The sequence below is a fragment of the Barbatula barbatula genome, assembly GCF_947034865.1.
Source record: "Barbatula barbatula genome assembly, chromosome: 6".
Lineage (NCBI taxonomy): Eukaryota > Metazoa > Chordata > Actinopteri > Cypriniformes > Nemacheilidae > Barbatula > Barbatula barbatula.
The window spans coordinates 8354397-8373561 of record NC_136765.1 but is presented as its reverse complement, the minus strand read 5'-3'; the positions used below and the strand labels follow the sequence as shown (position 1 = coordinate 8373561).

The window sequence follows — 19165 nt, the reverse complement described above, 5'->3', positions numbered from 1 at the left end:
AGAATTTATGAAGCAAGTTTACTATATGAATTATGGATTCTTATATATAAAATCTTTTTTAACATCTGGTCTGTTTGGATATCAGTCTGGCTATTGGCTAGTAATATAATAGTTTATTTTATTGTTCATTTATATTAACATTTTATAATATATATGAATTATATTTCATTTAATTAAAACTACTCAACTGTTATTGATTCTTTGTTGCGGTCAACGTCTGTTGATGTTGTTGCTGCTAAAGCATTGTCTAGTAAAATTGGGATTTACTCACATTATCCAAAACTTGTAAGTCGCTTTGGATAAAAGCGTCTGCCAAATGAATAAATGTAACTTGAATTATAAATTCTTCAACAATCTATTTATTACTAATATATTGAATCAGCCCTGATGATAGAGTCCAGACATTAAAGAAATATCAGTTGATGGACGAGTTTATCTCATTTAAAAAAAGAGAAAAATTCATGCGTTATGGATTTGACAAAGAGGACGCAAGTTTTTGAGACATAATTTGATGGATTTCTGTGAATTAAACCAGGAGCAATAAAACCCAACAAAGGAAGAAGGAATGCCTCTTTATAGATTGTAAAATAGTTGCTGAATTTTCATGTATGAATGTATGAATTTGGATGGTTATGGATTTGACAATCCACTTGCCTGACCATGAAAAACTATGCTTTAAAATACAAAAAAAGAGACTTTAAAGAGACTTGACATGGGTATTTAAACCACCTAATATTGATATCTCACCTATGATCCTAAGGTTGCTTTGTCTGCTTTGTCTCCCAAAAGAATTCATATCAAAATGTGACGCAATGTGTCGCAATGACAATGCGATGTCTTTGAGGTAATACTTTGGTATACGCAATACTTTGAAACATCCATTTTAAACGATACTTTTGTGAAGTAAGGATGAGCCCACTGTGGTTATGCTGAGAGTGCTTAATGCTGAACTCAATTGAGAACAGATTTAGAGCCTGTGAATGCCTTCTGCTGAGGCAGGCCATCTCACTGGCCTCTCTTTGGCTGGAAGCTCTCCTTTGTGTGGCCCTACAATGACGGTACGTGAGCACAACTATCACCAAATGCTCATTGTTTTTCAGCCAATGGAAGCGACCCAAAGAGAAAACTGTTGCAGTTTGTGTATGTCCGTAGGTATGCAATGTGTGTTCACACTTCCTCTAACTCCAAGAGCACATGACAGGTGTGTCATATAACAGCACATCCAATCAGAGGTCAGCTGTTTGAATTTATGCCAGGGACTTTTGGTTTACGAGACTTAAGTGGTGGTGGCAAAAGGCAGTTTTTCGATCTTTAAAAAAACACTATCACAGCGAGACGTGAGATGCCTTACACACCGTCTGGTTTCTTTTGCGACCGGTTAATCCGGAAGCGAGAGAGAAGAGATGGAGAAGGATCGTTGAGCAAACCCATCCGTTTCAGCGGTCAGGACTACAACGTCCTTAGACAGGAGTATCTACAGAAGAAAACGCCTTTCGAGGATGAGACCTTTCCTGCTACTGTGGAGTCTCTTGGCTACAAAGAGTTGGGCCACAAATCCAGCAAAGTCAAGAACATCATCTGGAAGCGGCCCAAGGTAGGGGGGAGAGGACTGTTAATTATTCCATTTTTAAATCAATATGTCATAAAAACCTATGGATAAATAATATAATTGAGATTGCTGCTGTCCTTTTGAAACCCATAGTATGTCCATATTTAGTGATTTTTTTGCCATAGATCATTATTTTTAGTCATCCTTTATGTTTGTCACTGGGTTTTGCAAATATCTATCCAGAGAAAAATATTGTCAACTTACAGTATTAAATCATTTAATAAGAACAGTTTCATGAAAAACTTTGAATTTGAACATCCAAGGTTTCCAAAGGACAGCAACAATATGTTTACTGTATCTGAATTCAAGCAACATGGACAACATATAGCCTGGTTAATATTTGTCATTTTCCTATCTTAAATCACATTTGTTAAAAAACGGTAACACTTTAATAAGGTAAACAATAAAAAAAGGAAAACAAAACACAACGATAAACATCATATGTTTGAGCATTTATTCATCTTTGATATCTAATGTCAATGGAATTGTACATATGTGCATTCATTAGGTGTTCACATGCATTAAAATGTTAACAACTATCTTTTGATTTGAAAAAAGTATTAGTAAATGCTAATATTAACATGAACTAAGATTAATAAATCGTATAGAAGTATTCATGTAGCTACTAATGCAAGCTAAATAACTCATTTAAAGCTAAAAGTGAATAAAATGCAAACCGGAAATTTTCCACGTAAATGTATTTTTTAAAATACAGTCATAACACATACAATTACAGAAAAAGACCGCAACAGGGCAAGAAAATAGGGGCAAAGTGTCATTTTACTGGGAATACCTGTTAGGTCACACTTCAGTATAGGGGACAATTCTCGCTATTTACAAACCATTAACTACGACTTTTCCCCAAATAAACTCTTAATTTGTTGCTCATTAATAGTTAGTAAGGTAGTTGTTAGGTGTAGGTATTGGGTAGGATTAGGGTTGTATAGTATGGTCATGCAGAATAAATGCTTTATAAATACTAATAAACAGCCAATGTGCATGCTAATAACCACTAGTTAATAGTGAGAATTGCCCCCTACACTGAAGTGTAACCACCCGTTATTTTACAGGTACATTTTGAAATACGATCAAAAATTATAAAATTGCAGAACAAGACAACACATTTACAAGGAAAATGGGGAAAACTATTTAATATATATCCTTGTATCTTATAATTTTACAGAAAAAAAATATTTTACGGTATATTTCTTTATTTACGGAAACATACACACACACATACATATATATATATACATATATATTTATAAATTATTACTGGAGGTTAAGATACATGAACGTTTTTGATGATGTGTCCTTGTAGGAGATATCTGAAAATCCACAGTTCATTGTTGGAGGTGCTAGCAGGACAGATATCTGCCAGGGCGATCTGGGTAAGATTATCACTGTACAGTACATAACTCACTTTTACTTTTGTCTCTGGAGTATATTAAAGGTCACAGTGCAGCTTTATGGCAGCGGGTACCTCTCTCTGGCCCCTGCATAAAGGCTTATAGTCCAGTGGGGACACCTCTATATTGTTTACTCTGTTAGAAGGGAATCCAACTACAGCGCTTCCCATTGTTGTGTTCCACACATGGGTGATAAAAGAGAGCAAAGACACAAAGGTTGCTAATGCATAGATTACCAAACTGGCACGTTCTCCCAGACAATCTAAAACCGCTGAGGTCAGCAGTGTGGGCTCCTGTTTTTACTAATAGTAAATGTTATAAATATGTATAAGCAATCTTTGATGATGTTTCTGTGTCTGTAGGAGACTGCTGGTTGCTTGCAGCTATCGCATGTCTAACTCTAAATGAGAAGCTGCTGTATCGTGTTGTACCTCAAGAGCAAAGTTTCTCAGAGGGCTATGCTGGAATTTTTCATTTCCAAGTAAGTGTTGTTTAACAAACATATACAATCTTTATAAATCCTTAATTTAAATGGTGACTCTTAACAATCACAAATGTTCCAATTCAGTTTTGGCGTTATGGAGACTGGGTAGATGTTGTCGTTGATGACCGCATTCCCACTATTAACAACCAACTGGTGTTCACCAAATCTGCTGAGAGGAATGAATTCTGGAGCGCTCTCTTGGAAAAAGCTTATGCCAAGTAAGTGTCTGTGCAAATCAAAGACAGTTTTTGGTTGATCAAAGGCATCAACTTGGTCAAAGTAAACAATAACAAGAACTAACCAAGTAACAGTTGAATCAGTCAAAAACATGCTTATTTTATTATAGCTGCCCTACTCAGACAGTTTCTGTATATCTCATGTTAATCTTGAGACCTTACAGAATAGTATCGGACCCTTCAAATATATTGCAATATTTTGTTGAGTGTAGGGCACTTTAAGTACACTGTAAAACAAAGCAATTGTAAACAATTTCTTTTTAATGCCTTTTGGAGTCAAGGTTTATGCAGGTTAACTACATCAGCCTATATAACAATGAAAATAAAACAAGAACTTGGCAACAAAACCTCTGACAGTTTTAGTTTGTGAATTGTTGTTCAGGCTTCATGGCTCCTATGAGGCCCTTAAGGGTGGGAACACTGCTGAAGGTATGGAAGACTTCACTGGAGGTGTTACTGAATTTTATGAAATGAAGGAGGCACCCAAAGTGCTGTATAAGATCATGCAGAAAGCTCTGGAGAGAGGCTCCCTCATGGGTTGCTCCATTGATGTAAGTAAAACATATTTTTACTTGCTGATCCCAATATATTGTATGATTATGAAACCAGGTCATGTTTTATCCACAGTCCCTGGTTCCAGTCCGCTTTGAAACCCGCACTACAACAGGGCTTGTGAAGGGCCATGCCTACTCTGTGACTGCTGTTGAGGAGGTATTACTTGTGTTTTTAACTAAAAGAAATAGATCACTGTGGCTATTAAGTTCCAAAAAACACTCCAAAGGGTCATTGATTCCATATTTTCTTAAGCCGCGCACTGATATGTAATGGATAATGTAAAAGCAGCCGTTTTTTATCGCAGAAATAAGTGTGATCAGACTAAAGGTTTTTTTTTCGGGATAACAGCCGGCTGCTTGTACATTATCCTGCTTATTACACGGCTACATGGCACATGAGTAAAAACTGGACATGAAATGTGAATTTGAAATTTTATTAGCTCGAATGCAGACCTTCCGCAAGGAAATGCCGCTTACTTTTGGTTTTAAGTTAAGAAATGATATTCAAATGTCACAAAGAGGCAATTTGGTTTAATCATTTGTAAATGTAATGTCATATATATTATTAAAAGACATATTTATATCTTATTTGTCAAAAAACTAAATGATTTGCTGCATCCAGTTTCCTGTGTGTTATTAGTTTTGAGAGGTTGTTATCTGGGAATAACGAACCTGCAAATGTGCCGACTGGCCAATCAGAATCAAGCATTCCAACGAGCCATGTATTAAATAGTATTAATTATATTGGAGTTTATCTTTATTAATTATTTTCTGATTTTACATTTTATGTTAAAACTTCAATGTATTTTAGTATTATTTTAATTAATTTACACTCAGGTTCAATTAAACCTTAATTGATATTGAAAATTAGTAATCTTTTATTTTAAAATTGTATTAGAAATACTGTGATATAATCATATTGTGAACCCAGTATTGTGTATTGTTATACATACTCCCAGAGGACTTCATAATCTTGAACTATATGTAAATATATGGAAACAATAGTAAGGATTTTCTTTAAAATAGTTTGTAGTGCAGAAGAGAAGTCATTTAAATTCCAAAACACAAGGATTAACAATTATTTTTCATTTTCTGTGAGTTCTACTTTTAATAATTTAAATGTAAGTTTGTTGAAGTGTAGTATAAGCAATTCCTAAGTCACCATCCTGATGTTCTTTAATGATGTGATGATATGTGTCTATAGTGTAAACAGCATAAGGAATCAAAAGTACGTCTGGTTCGTATACGCAATCCCTGGGGTCAAGTCGAATGGAACGGACCATGGAGTGATAAGTGAGTGACTGCATTTATAGTCCCCATAAAACTAATTTGACCCAAATTACGTTGGTAGCGCACATAACTAGTATTGTTGTAACCAATATATTCTTCAATCCACAAAAACAGTCTTTAATCAAAATCTGAAAATGTACTTTTGCTTTGGAGTGGCAATCCTTCTCTGATGATATCAGTTTAACAGCTTGGGCAGAACATCTATTAAAGGGATACTTTACTACCAAATGAAAATGTTCCCATGTTTTACTCACCCTCAAGGCATCCTAACCGAATTTGGTTCTCTTCTTGAAGAATAAAAGCTGGACATCAACGTTAATAGCGCTGTAAATATGGGTATTTCATTTAAACGGAAGACCTTTATTTAGACCACGGTGCTGTGTTAAGCAGTTCTTTGATCGACGGATGCACTTTTTGAAGCTCCAAACTCCCATTTTACCGCTTGGAAGTAAAATACGTGATATTATAACTCTGACTGCATTCTTCTTCAAAAAGAAACCCATATTCAGTTAGGATGCCTTGAGGGTGAGTAAAACATTGGGAAATTTTGATTTGGTATTAAAATATCCCTTTAACTCCTCCCTTCAACTGTCATTGTTTACATTGAGATTTAGTCATTTAGCAGACTATGCTAGTTACATTTCTGAATGGCCTTTAATACATTATATCAACTCGGTGTGAAAAACAAGCTTTTTCTCATTTAAAATTATATTTGACTGAGAAATATTGAAGTCGTTTGTGACTTTCATTCATTTAGCCTTAAAACCCTTTTGAAAAAATTATCATATTTTATCAAAACTCATTCCAGTAATTTCTTTCCCTTAGTTCAAAAGAGTGGGAATCCATCCCTAAATCAGAAAGGGAGAAACTCCAGCAGCAGAATGCAGAAGATGGAGAATTCTGGTTAGTTAAAGTGAATGTTCATCATCACTTAATGAAAGAGTGAAACATTTTTTAAATGGATATGTCCTGTCCTTAATGCTGAATGGCCCACCTTTATTACTTGATGAATCATTTTTAACTGATGGTTATATTTTGCATAGCAGTATACTATTTGAGTTATTTAAGTATTTTGAGTGTGTTCTAACAGGTGTAGGCAACTTTTTCCTCGTCGCAGCAGAGACCAGGAGACATTGGGATGTCTTTCACACAGAAGTTACTCTTTATTTAATATGCTCTAAGAATATGTTGTTTTTGGAGTCTACTTTCATAGTGTGATGTCCATGATGATTACTAGTACGGCAATCTTGATCATGTTGATGGATGACTTAAGTTCCCGTATGTGATTCTCGGTCTAAGCGTGGCTTCATAGGCAGGTGAGGATGTCAGTGTGTATGGGTCTTGGAACAGACATCACGTGATATCTGTGAGTAAGAAAGAAAACAAAAGACGACTGGACATTATTTGTGGTGAAAGACTGCAAATACTAGGGTTGTATCCTTTGTTCAGTCTGAGTCTGCTATTGTTGTTCCTTCTTTCCCTATTTCTTAATTCCTGCGACACCTAAAGAACAGTGAGGTAACGATGGACTAGTGGATGGGGAAGGCCTATGAGGAAATCTTCACTGCAAGGTTGTGCCCGAAGCCTGTTGCATTCGGTTCTTCCCTGGGCTCCTCGCTGGCCTGCGTGTCCTATCCTATCCCTGTAGGTGGGGAACAGCTTTACAGTTTGATACATGCCTCCAGGTTTTCCTTCCCTTACACACACTGAAACTACTGTAATTAACACCACTTGATGTGGTCCAGACCACTTAGGTTCTAATGGCTGGTTTTTGAATGACTTTATCATGACCCATTGACGTGGGATGATTATGTGTCCACCTTCTGGTGGAGTCTGCCAACATGACTCAACTCTCTGTACTGCCTTTGTGAGGTTTTCACAGTAAGTGATCAGGGCATCTGAGGCAATGTGTACATCCGCATTTCTAAGAATAATCACACCTGGCATCTGCTTTGGGCATCCAGCAATAATCTCATGAGGGCTCAGTCCTACTGATCTGTTAGGTGATGCTCTCGTACTATACAGTACCGCTAACAGCACTTCAACCCATGGTACTCCTTCCTTGTGATTGTTCTGTTTTCTCGTTCAACCTGTCCCGATGCTTGTGGCCAGTATGGGCAGTGAAGATTCCACTTAATCTTCATCATTTTAGCCACTTCCTTGACTACTTGTCCTGTGAAGTGTGTACCTTGATCTGAGTCAATGCAATCTGGTAAGGACATTTAGCAGTATGTGCAGCTGTAGCACGCCCTGTTGAATAAGCTTCTATCCATGCCGAGAAATTGTTTATTACTACCAAAGCATCAGTTTTTCCCCTTACAATGAGGCAATAATATGTAATCAACTTGCAGGTGACGATATGATCCTGGTGGAGCTGGGGTATGAGTTGCTGCTGTAGTTACTGCTGGCACACTATTGAAAACTACATGACCTACATTGTGACAGAAGTGAATTTTGCTTGATCCATTAGTGTGGACACTGCATGAGGGCATCTCATGTTTACAGTCTGTCCTAATATGATTCCTGATGAAGCCTGAAGAGCTAGATGAACTGCCTGAAATGCTCTAATACATGGTCCCTTATCTTAAGCGACTATGTCAAGTTTTCTATGTCAAATTTTTGCCAGAATAGTAATGAATTGGGCATAAACTGCCCCCATGACTTTGCATTAGACATGCAGTCATAAAGCCTAAGTGCTCATGGACATAAAGCACGAAAGGCCTATCAAACTGTGCAATTCCTATTGCTGGTGCTGTCTTCAAATCATTGAAAGCTTTGAGATGAATTTCTTCCATTCAATCAGTATCGGAATCTTTAACCTGGGCTTTTGGTCATTGAGTGGTTGAGCAATCGAGGCATAGTCCTTAATCCAAGGTCTACAGTAACCAGCTGTTCCTAAGTGTTTCTGAGTGTTTTAATGTTTGTAGGCATAGGCATGACTTCGACTGAAGCAGCTCAATCCTGTGTAATGGATCGATTTCCTGCACCAATTATTTGACCCAGAAACATGACTTTGAGCAATTTGAGCTTTGAAAAAGTTGCATTTGTGTGTTTTTTTCTGCAGTCCAAGAATGCTGCCAATTCAGTTTGATGTACCTCGTGATCTGTTGAGGCAATCAAAATAGCATCCATATATTGAATCAAAGTGGACTGTTTGACTGGACATTATGGGTCACACAAATCAAGTCTGACAGCCTTATAGTATATGGTTGGGGAATTTTTAAATCCCTGCGGCAAACGTGTCCACTGGTATTGCTCATAGTCAACTGTGAAAGCTAACCATGTAGGGTTGTCAGAGTGCAAGGGTACAGAAAATAATCCATTAGACATATCGATTACTGAAAAAACTTTACAATCTAATGGTATGTCATTACAAATTGAAGATGGATCTGCTACTAGAGGAGTGATTTTATCAATATGCTTATTGGCTACTCTTTAGTGAGTCTCCATGTCCCATTGGATTTCTTGATGGGCAATATGGGTGAGTTACAGGGACTGTTTGTCTTTAACAAGACTGTTTGTTAGACCAAGTTAGATCAAGGAATGGCATGGCTTACTCGGTTTACAAGGCCATCTGACCAGATGCGGACTAGGGGTCCCTTGTCATCTAGCACACTTTCAGGATCATCACCTATTCCACTGTAAATTATAGCTTACTGTTAAAACCTTTCAGTGTATTAACTCACAGTTTCTTCTTTTCTTTGCACACAGTTAGTGCTTCTGGACCAGTCTATTTTGGGTCCCATTATTTTCTTTAGAATTTTCAAAACACCTTATCTCAAATCACCTCTACTGGCATGTTGTAGTTTAGAAGTAACAGCAGACTCAAAACTGTTGGATTTAGATATAGTTAGAATTTGTGACATCAGCTCAGTGGTAAGAGCATTGTGTTAACAACACAAGGTTGTGGCTTCGATCCCAGGGGATTGCAGATACCCTTGTACTGTATAAATGTATAGGATAATTGAATGGAATGGAATGTAAGTCCCTTTGGATAAAAGAGTCTGCCAAATGCATAAATGTAAATCTAACGACATGTCATAGAGATGCATTTTGCTGATCAATGCTCTTCTAAATTCAAATGTGCGCGTGCTGAGGGTAAGCTCTGGTATAGTCTCTCTATATTATTAGGTCCTAGCGCTTTGGCAACAGTTTGTACATGGAAAACAGAAGAGTTGGGAAGAACACTTTCAATTTCCTCAGTTCCCTGAGATCTTCTTCTAGCGCCACATACCTTCACTGAATCATCAGGCACATCAGTGACTGATTGGATTGCTACATCTGTTTCAAAGAAAGCTTTTAAGTCATGATAATTTTTATCAGGCTGACCAACTTCTCAAACATCAGCTTTTATCTGCAGCTTTGTTGCGGTTCAATTTCCTAGTCAAAGAGGATACTCTAGAACGGAGCTCTTAGTTCTGTTCTTCTAGCTCTGAGTTACGCTGAGACTGTTGTGTAGCCAGCGCCAAACCAAATTCTCTGTGGCAACATATAATGCCTTTCACATTCTTCTTGCAAATACATGCTCCTAGTACCTTTTTACACTCATCTACAGACCAAGTCTTGTCTGGATGGATCGCATTAGTTAGTTCTTGTTGTTATGTTAATCTTCCCTGCCTGAGCAGAGGATAACCAAGTCTTCCCTGCCGAAACAGTGGGTAACAAATATTAACAAGTAATGTTGATCTTCCCTGCCTGAACAGAGGATAACCAATATAGCATGTAAATCTATTGTTCCCTGCCTAAACAGAGGATAACCTTCATCTCTAAAATAATTTTCAAAGGATATCTTAGTTAAGCAAACCCTACAGCTGTCTGTTAACTCTTCTCTGATGGCAAAGAGGATAACAAATTAGTACTGGTCTTAAAGGTTCTTTTGAATAGAGTGGCACTCACCAATCCTTCGTTGTACAGAAAGATTCAGTATGGAATGAAGTCCGATCTTTGTTGAGCTTGAAGTTTCAATCTGCATTCAGGTGATTAGCTCTATCCGGGTCATGGCACAAATCTGTAGGAAACCTTTTCCTCATCGCAGCAGAGACCAGGAGACATTGGGATATCTTTCACACAGAAGTTACTCTTTATTGAGGGCTCACTGTGCATCAGTTTATCTGATTTAAGCGCAGCACCGTAGAGTTTATACCTTTCAAGTGGGAGGGATACCTAGAAGTGGAGACAATCTAAACATGCATGCAAATGCAGTACTAGAATAAGCATGTTACCGGAATTTTCCCCAGCTCTGATCTCAGTGTCATTCAAATGCATAGGTGCTAATTCAATCAACCTGACAGTATTGCCCATACCTTCACATTATCATAGAGAAAAGATACAGCCGTGCCTTCAGTTTAGCATTCACCATTAACTTGGGACCCTGCATAATGGTCAGGAAATGCATAAAGACAAAAGGGTAATGTCTCAGACACCTGGGTTGCCTCACTTGATCTTAGAATGTCATCATCTTTACCTCAAAATATAAAACACACATAACTTTCCTAGTTTATATATAATTACATTGGAACCTAGATATAACATTTTATAAATGTGTAATCCTACACAGGTACTGGTGGGAATTGTAAGTAGTGCGCATCCTCTCATGCCTTATTGCTTAAAAAGTCATATGTATTATGTGTAGGATGTCATTTGAGGATTTTAAGAAAAATTACACCAAGATTGAGATCTGCAACTTGACCCCTGATGCTCTTGAGGACGATAAATTACACAAATGGACAGTGTCTGTGAATGAGGGACGCTGGGTAAAGGGCTGCTCCGCTGGAGGATGTAGAAATTATCCCGGTAAGTATTACGGTAATATATTACTGCATATTTGTCTGCAGTCTTGCATTTCTTTTAGTTAAAAATGTCCTGTTCTTTATTTGTGTGGTCTACTACAGACACATTCTGGACTAACCCTCAATACCGCCTGCGTCTTCACGAGGAAGATGATGATCCAGAGGACGATGAAATAGCCTGCACTTTCGTTGTTGCTTTGATGCAGAAAAACAGACGTCGAGAACGCAAGTTGGGTGCGAATCTCTTCACCATTGGATTTTCCATCTATGAGGTACATTGACATTGATAACAAACACATTTACAAATAGTTGGTTAACAAACCACATTCAATGCCATTTTAACTGTTTCCATGTCTCCACAGGTGCCGAAGGAGGTATGAAAATGTAAAGACAATTATTTTGGAGCCCTTTCAGTGTTCGGTTCAGGGCTTGTGTATATTCCTCTGTGCATTCACACCTTCCAAAGTTTATATGATTTGTTTAGAACTTTTTATCAACAGAGTTTATAAGCTCCATCATGACCTATCAGATTAACCTTTCTTTCTCAGATGCATGGAAACAAGCAGCACATGCAGAAGGACTTCTTCACGGCCAACAACTCCAAGGCCCGTTCCAAGGCCTACATCAACCTACGAGAGGTGACGCAGCGTTTCTGCCTGAGTCCTGGAGAGTACGTTATTGTTCCCTCCACCTACGAGCCCCACCAGGAAGGCGAATTTATCCTCCGTGTCTTCTCTGAAAAGAGGAACACCTCTGAGTGAGTGAAAGAATAAGGAGATTTTTACTTTACAGAGATGTCAGATAGCGTTTTACAGATTTTTCTTTGTTTGCCGGATGTCTGTAGGTTTGAAGTTGTCCGTCCCTTTAAACACCATAGGTGAACAACTTCTGATATGGCTTGAAAGCAGCCATTGATACTCATGACAACTTTTTCAACATCATTTTGTTGAATTTTTGTTGAGGTGCTTGACTAAAATGCATTTACATTTAATATACAAGCACTATAGTTATATTGACATAAGGTTTTAATAGTCACACTTTAGTGAGGAGGGGTGAAAAAACACAAGGGAAAACATTTTTTCCGACAATTTGATTTGTAGAGCTGGAAGAAATCGGCCCCAGTTCGAGGCTGTAATGGAATCTATTTTAGGACAAGCAACACCACATATTGGGACCCTCTGGTAAACATTTCCTTTCAGTTCTGATCCAATGTGATGCACAAAGAAGCATGCAAAGGACTGACGATGGTCTCTGTGGAAAGCTACTGATTCTGCAGTTTCAAGCTGGAGTCTAAAGTCCTGATGAAAAATAGGAATAATAAGAATGATGTCACAGCACAGCTTTGTAAATGTACTACTGTTCCTGTCATAATCAAATTGTTACATTTTCACATACACTGAACAAAATGATAAACTCAACACTTTTGTTTTTGCCCCCATTTTTCATGAGACTTTTTCTGTACAGATAAGGTCTATTTCTCTCAGATATTGTTCACAAATCTGTCTAAATCTGTGTTAGTGAGCACTTCTTCTTTGCAGAGATAATCCATCCACCTCACAGGTGTGGCATATCAAGATGCTGATTAGACAGCATGATTATTGCACAGATTTGCCATAAGACTGGCCGCAATAAAAGGCCACTCTCAAATGTGCAGTTTTACTGTATTGGGGGGTCCGAAATTTTGAGCTGAACTCAAAGTTATGCACAGGTTTGCCTTAGGCTGGCCACAATAAAATGCAACTCTAAAATGTCCAGTTTTACTGTACTGGGGGGGTCTGAAAACCAGTCACTATCTGGTATGACCACCATTTGCCTCACGCAGTGCAACACATCTCCTTCCCATAGAGTTGATGAGGTTGTTGAGCGTGACTGTGGAATGTTGGTCCACTCCTCTTCAACGGCTGTGCAAAGTTGCTGGATATTGGCAGGAACTGGAACATGCTGTCGTATATGCCGATACAGAGCATCCCACACTTGGTCAATGGGTGACATGTCTGTTGAGCATGCTGGCCATGCAAGAACTGGGATGTTTTCAGCTTTCAAGAATTGTGTACAGATCCTTGCAACATCGGTCCGTGCATTATCATGATGCAACATGGTCGTGGATGAATGGCACAAGAATGGGCCTCTGGATCTCGTCACGGTATCTCTGTGCATTCAAAATGCCATCAATAAAACGCACCTGTGTTTGTTGACCATAACATACGCCTACCCATACCATAACCTCACCACCTTCAAGGGCGACTCGATCCACAACGTTGACATCAGCAAACCACTCACTGGCAACAGCTCTGGTGGACATTCCTGCAGTCAGCATGCCAATTGCACGCTCCCTCAAAACTTGCGACATCTGTGGCATTGTGCTGTGTGATAAAACTGGGCTTTGATTGTGACCAGCCTAAGGCACAACTGTGAATGTTGATATGCCACACCTGTGAAAAAGTCCTAGACCTTTGAGTTCATCTCATGAAAACGGGGGGCAAAAACAAAAGTGTTGCGTTTATAATTTTGTTCAGTGTACAAGCATAAAGAGTACAGATTTTTACTATTATGATTTTAATATGATTTATTATTATTAATATTATTATGATTAAGCCAATACGAGTTCGGTCAGAGCATGTAAACATGTTTAATTACATTGTATAAGAGCACAAAATGTAAAATGTTAAAAATAATAATAGTTCAATTGTTTGTATAATGTTTTATACACTCAAATGGCATAGAAGAAAACACACATGTTAGCAGAATGAGGATTTGTTGTTTGGCCATTTATCAAAAATGCCGAACATAAGAATGTATACACTGTCTATATCATGAAGCCATGAAGATAAAATCAAATATGAGGAAAATGAAAGATGAATATCTGCAAAAAAGCTGAGAATTCAGTGTTTTCGTGCTCTGTACTATGGTGACCAGTGTTTATTGTTTTTTTCTCTCTCAGGGAGATAGAGAACAGGATTGAGGCTGATCATCCAGTGGTAAGTGCTTGAACATCTATGAATCGTGAAATTAAATGTTGTGAAAGCTGACATGTACTTGCACTCATAAAGGCAAGTTTTACTGTTAGTATAGTAATTCTATAGTAGTTGTAACATTGGTGCATAATTCGTCCTGCACTGTTTGTGTTTGTCAGAGGTGTCATTTATAATTATATAACTTACGTTGACATCTTGCAGAGACTTTTCCCCAAAGCAACTTACAGTACATTTTATCAGTATGTACGTTCCCTCAAACCCATGACTGTTGCTCTGTTAATGCGTTGTGCTACCTATTAGGCTATGGGAACCTTTCTTTTCAATATCACAGATTTAAAATAACTGTCTTACCAACATAATGGTGGGCTTTTTTATATACTAGTTATCTGGCATATACCCACAAAACACTATCAGCCATCTAATGTAGCATTGCATAGCAACGCCCTGGAAAGCACAAATCATTGAACTCTTCATTTGTGAAGAACCCGGTAAAGAAGCTGTCCACATATATTTCTTATATTTTCTTTTCAAAAAAGGTTGTCAAGTCAGTTTAAATTACAATCATTTTCTGTGATGTCAGAATGACTAACTTAGACACCATTTTATAATCTTAGTTTGATAATTTTGGCATTTGCAAATAAAAAACAATTAATCAAAAGTTGCATCTGTTGACGTGAGTTAATATTAGTAAACATAACATGATTGCATTGCCATTATAACGGACACATATTAATATATGCTGAAAAACTATACATTCTATATATAGTTCATATTAGCTTATGCATTTACTAACAAATTAAAACATCTCTTAAAGAGACAGGTTGCCTCAATTAATGATGGTGTACAATGTAGTCAGTATTCACATCATTTATCTGTAAAGGCTAAAATAAAATACTTTATTTATCACCGTCACATTCGTTTAGCCGGCTCCAGCTTCCACTGGGGAGGAGAGTGAGGAGGACCAGCAGTTCCTGTCCATCTTCCATCAGATTGCGAGGGACGTGAGTACTGGGGAGCCAGTGAGCGCTGGGGGGAGTGTGAGTATGGTGGTGGGGTAGGACAATAAATGGCCATGCCAGCGGTAACAGTGGTAACAACATCACAACAGTTTAATCTCTGCAACAATTACTGTGAGGTGAATACAACATTCGTCTTCTCTTTTCTATGTATATATTACAGCAAATGGAAATCTCAGCCAATGATCTCAAAGATGTTTTGAAAAAGTTACTTACTCATTGTAAGTATATTTCCATGATCATTTTATCTGTATTTGAAGTTTTATTTGCATTCTGTTTTAAAGGAACTCTCTTATTCACAGATAAGGACATGCACACCGAGGGCTTTAGTCAGGAGAATTGTAGAAGCATGATTGCCCTAATGGACGTATCCTTTGTATTAAGCTTTTGAAAATGATATTCTCTCTCATCCCCTCTCACATTTGGGTTATAAACAGCAGTAACGCTGTCTGATAATATAGGCAATGTTTTCTTAATCCTAATCCCACAGATGGACGGAACAGGAAGACTTAATCTACAAGAGTTTAAACATTTATGGAATAAAATCAAACAGTGGCAGGTTTGAACGGTCCCCATTCTGTTCCATATACGGTTAATAAAGCAACAGTTTGTGACACATATTGACATCACTTATCTCTGTAGGGAATCTTCAAGCGCTATGACTTTGATCATGCTGGTACCATCAGCAGCTATGAGATGAGAAATGCTATCAATGATGCAGGTAATTTTAGAAGTTTTGCTGATGCTGTTTATCTGTGGTCATGCTGAAGTCTGATAAACCTGTCACTGTACAGTCACCTGTCTTATGTGCCATTCAGGGTTCCGTCTGAATAACCAGCTGTATGACGTCATCACCATACGCTACGCCAATGAGAACATGAACGTCGACTTTGACAGTTTCATCAGCTGTCTTGTTCGACTGGAGGGAATGTTCAGTAAGTCGTTGATCTAATTGATAGGTGTATCAGACATTTGTACAGTAAAACATATTGTTGTCATTCTTTGAAACATATGCCATTTGGTCTAAATTATTTTCTACATACTGTAAAAAAAAAACTAATTTTACAGAAACAATTTATTTTATAGATTTGTAAGAAAACCCTGTACAAAATTTTAAAAATGTTCATGCTTTTTTAAAAACAGCAAAAAAGCAGAAAAGGACAGAAAAGGACTGCAAAAAACAAAAAAAATAACTTTGCAGTGTTTTACCGGTTCCCCCACCTTCCTGGAAATTACCTTTTTTAACAAGATTTTTTTTACATTTAAAATACAGTAAAACATCAAATTACAGAAAATACTGCCAATTTACAAGAAAAAAACACGTAATTTTACGTAACAAACTATTATTGTACAGAACTTAACTGGCGCCTCAGCAGCCACCAGCGTTTTTATGGGATTTCATTTTACAGCATTTACTGTATTCATTTCTTTAATCGAAATTTGTATCTGTTAATATGAGTTAATGCAAAATGAACTAACGTTTAAAGTTGTATTGACGTTAACCAAAATGAACAAAGATTAAGAAATGCATAATAACGCCGTTAGTTTATGTTAGCTGATGCATTTACTAATGTTCACAAACACAATCCATCAGACCTTATTGTAAAATGTACCCAGTTTGGAATTCCTACTTAATGTTTGAATAGATAACCGAGTTGAATGTTGTAGGGTTAAAGATCAGTGCATAATAAATATAAATGAATAACTAAATAAGCAAACTAGATCGAAACGTGTTTAGTTGCTTTACCTGTAAGTCATATGGCCACTTGGGCGGGCCTTGGCCAAAGAAAGCGGTGAAGGCTTCCAGTCTGGCTACGCGAGACTAGATAAGGAGTTACTTCAATGCACTGTGAGCCGTCTGACAAATTCATAAATGTAAATAATGTGATGTATAAAGTCAACCTTTCTTGTTTTCAGGAGCGTTCCAGGCCTTTGATCAAGTTGGAGACGGCACCATTAGACTTAATGTACTTGAGGTGAGTGGACAGCATTTGGACATCTAAGACGTGCCAAAATTGTCCAAAGGGATTTCTTCGAAAATACATTTTATGATAATTTTAAGATGTTGCTTAGTTGGATTACAAAATATTAAACAGTTATTTTGGTTTTCTCCAATTGAACAGTGGCTCCAGCTAACCATGTATGCATAAATCATGTGGATCCAGGTGAGCCTGACATCAGCAAGGACCAGAACTACAAGCTCTTACCTCATCACTCGATGTGCCAGACTACTGTTACCTCTTTCTCTGTACCTCAGCCCACACTGACCATCAGCTAATGTCTCATTCTTTAAACATTATCACTAATTCTTTTATGTACTGGGGCGACATGATGGATGAAACCAACATGCAATCCAGGCATTGCTATCACTTTTTAGTCAGGGTGTGAAAGAAACATTTCAGGGTCACTTGAGTAATTTTCAACATGGTTACCAGTATTCTGTCTCAATTCCTCATACATCACAACATGCTTTTCACATAAGTGATGATTCGGTGTCCGTTATGTGTTGCAGGCAGAATTTACCTCACAAGCATCATGTGGGCCTTTATGTCATGAGTTTGTACTAAATAGCAGTTTCCATATCTCACCTTATAATTTCTTAGTAATCCTTATGGTCCACTTTGCATTTCCTTTTATCAGTGGAACTGGTTTCTCAGTCATAAAACTTCTTTGCAAATGCAAAATGCTACTGATTTTTTCAATACAGTTTACTTGGATCCCATTTAAAAACAAAATATATAAACCCAAGAACGAGTGGGACACTTAGATCAGGGCTATAAACTCATTCCCATCCCCTTTTCAAATGATTTCTCCAGAGACTTGTTTAAAATCTGTAATAATAGAAAATAAGAAACAGTAAAACCAAATGAGAATCATCACAAAGCCACACAAATCCTATGACTGCCTGATGGCAGCAGTGTTCAGGGTCTTTATTTTATACTGTGGGCATGGACTAGACCAACACATTTGTTTAAATGAGTGTACACGCTTCACTTGCTAAACCAAATAAACAATTGTGAAGTTCTTGGTTGAAGTGCTTTCACACAAAAAAGTTTGGATGCTGGATTCTTTATTACTTATTAGCAAAATGGGCAACTTACAGTTTCAAAACGAATGTGTTTGTCTCTTAGTTAATATTAATACTGCATATGAACTGTTTAGATTTTTTATAATATAATTTTAGCTAGAACTTATCTTCTAACATAAAAAAATATGTCTGGTTAAAGGGTTGGTTGCAAATAGAGATGGTTTCAGCGGCAACAACATACACATTATGTGGCCCAAACTTAACTTCCGGTAACCTCCGCGAAAAGCACAAATAACTGCTGAATAGTTTTAATGTAATTTAATATGAATATAAAATAAAATATAATAGGGCTGTCAAACGATTAATTTAGTTTATTCGTTTTTACATACAATCTGTAAACTGTGCATATGAATTTTTTATTTATAAACACACAATCAAACATGCAAATATACTTAGGAAATATTTATTTAATATAATGTATTATAATTGAAATATATAATTTTTTAAAATGTATTATTATATTTGTAATATATTTATGTAAGTGTATGCATTTAAAAATGCAAAATGTATATGCACATAAAAACGTGTGTATAACACAAAATTTAATCTGGATGTGATTAATGGTTTGACAGCCCTAAAATATATTAATTCATATTAATATGATTAAATCTCATATAAATTGTTAGCACTAAACACTGGCTGGAAGTTAACTTTGGGCCAGATGCTTTTTTTAGCTGTCAATTAGTAAAAGCTAGCTTTGAACCCAGATGTTGGT

At 37.1% G+C, this 19165-nt stretch overlaps 1 protein-coding gene across 1 annotated transcript; it reads left to right on the top strand.

Annotated features, from left to right (window-relative positions):
• Positions 1-1306: 1306 nt before the first annotated feature.
• Positions 1307-18408, top strand: capn3a (calpain 3a, (p94)). The gene is made up of 21 exons (XM_079459397.1): positions 1307-1594; positions 2931-3000; positions 3381-3499; positions 3587-3720; positions 4121-4289; positions 4366-4449; positions 5497-5585; positions 6408-6485; positions 11215-11375; positions 11474-11643; positions 11734-11745; positions 11920-12128; positions 14313-14349; positions 15270-15347; positions 15526-15583; positions 15665-15729; positions 15853-15921; positions 16005-16083; positions 16181-16297; positions 17280-17338; positions 17486-18408. The coding sequence occupies exons 1-21, from the start codon at positions 1343-1345 to the stop codon at positions 17510-17512; spliced, it is 2136 nt and encodes a 711-aa protein (XP_079315523.1). The 5' UTR covers positions 1307-1342; the 3' UTR covers positions 17513-18408.
• Positions 18409-19165: the final 757 nt, after the last annotated feature.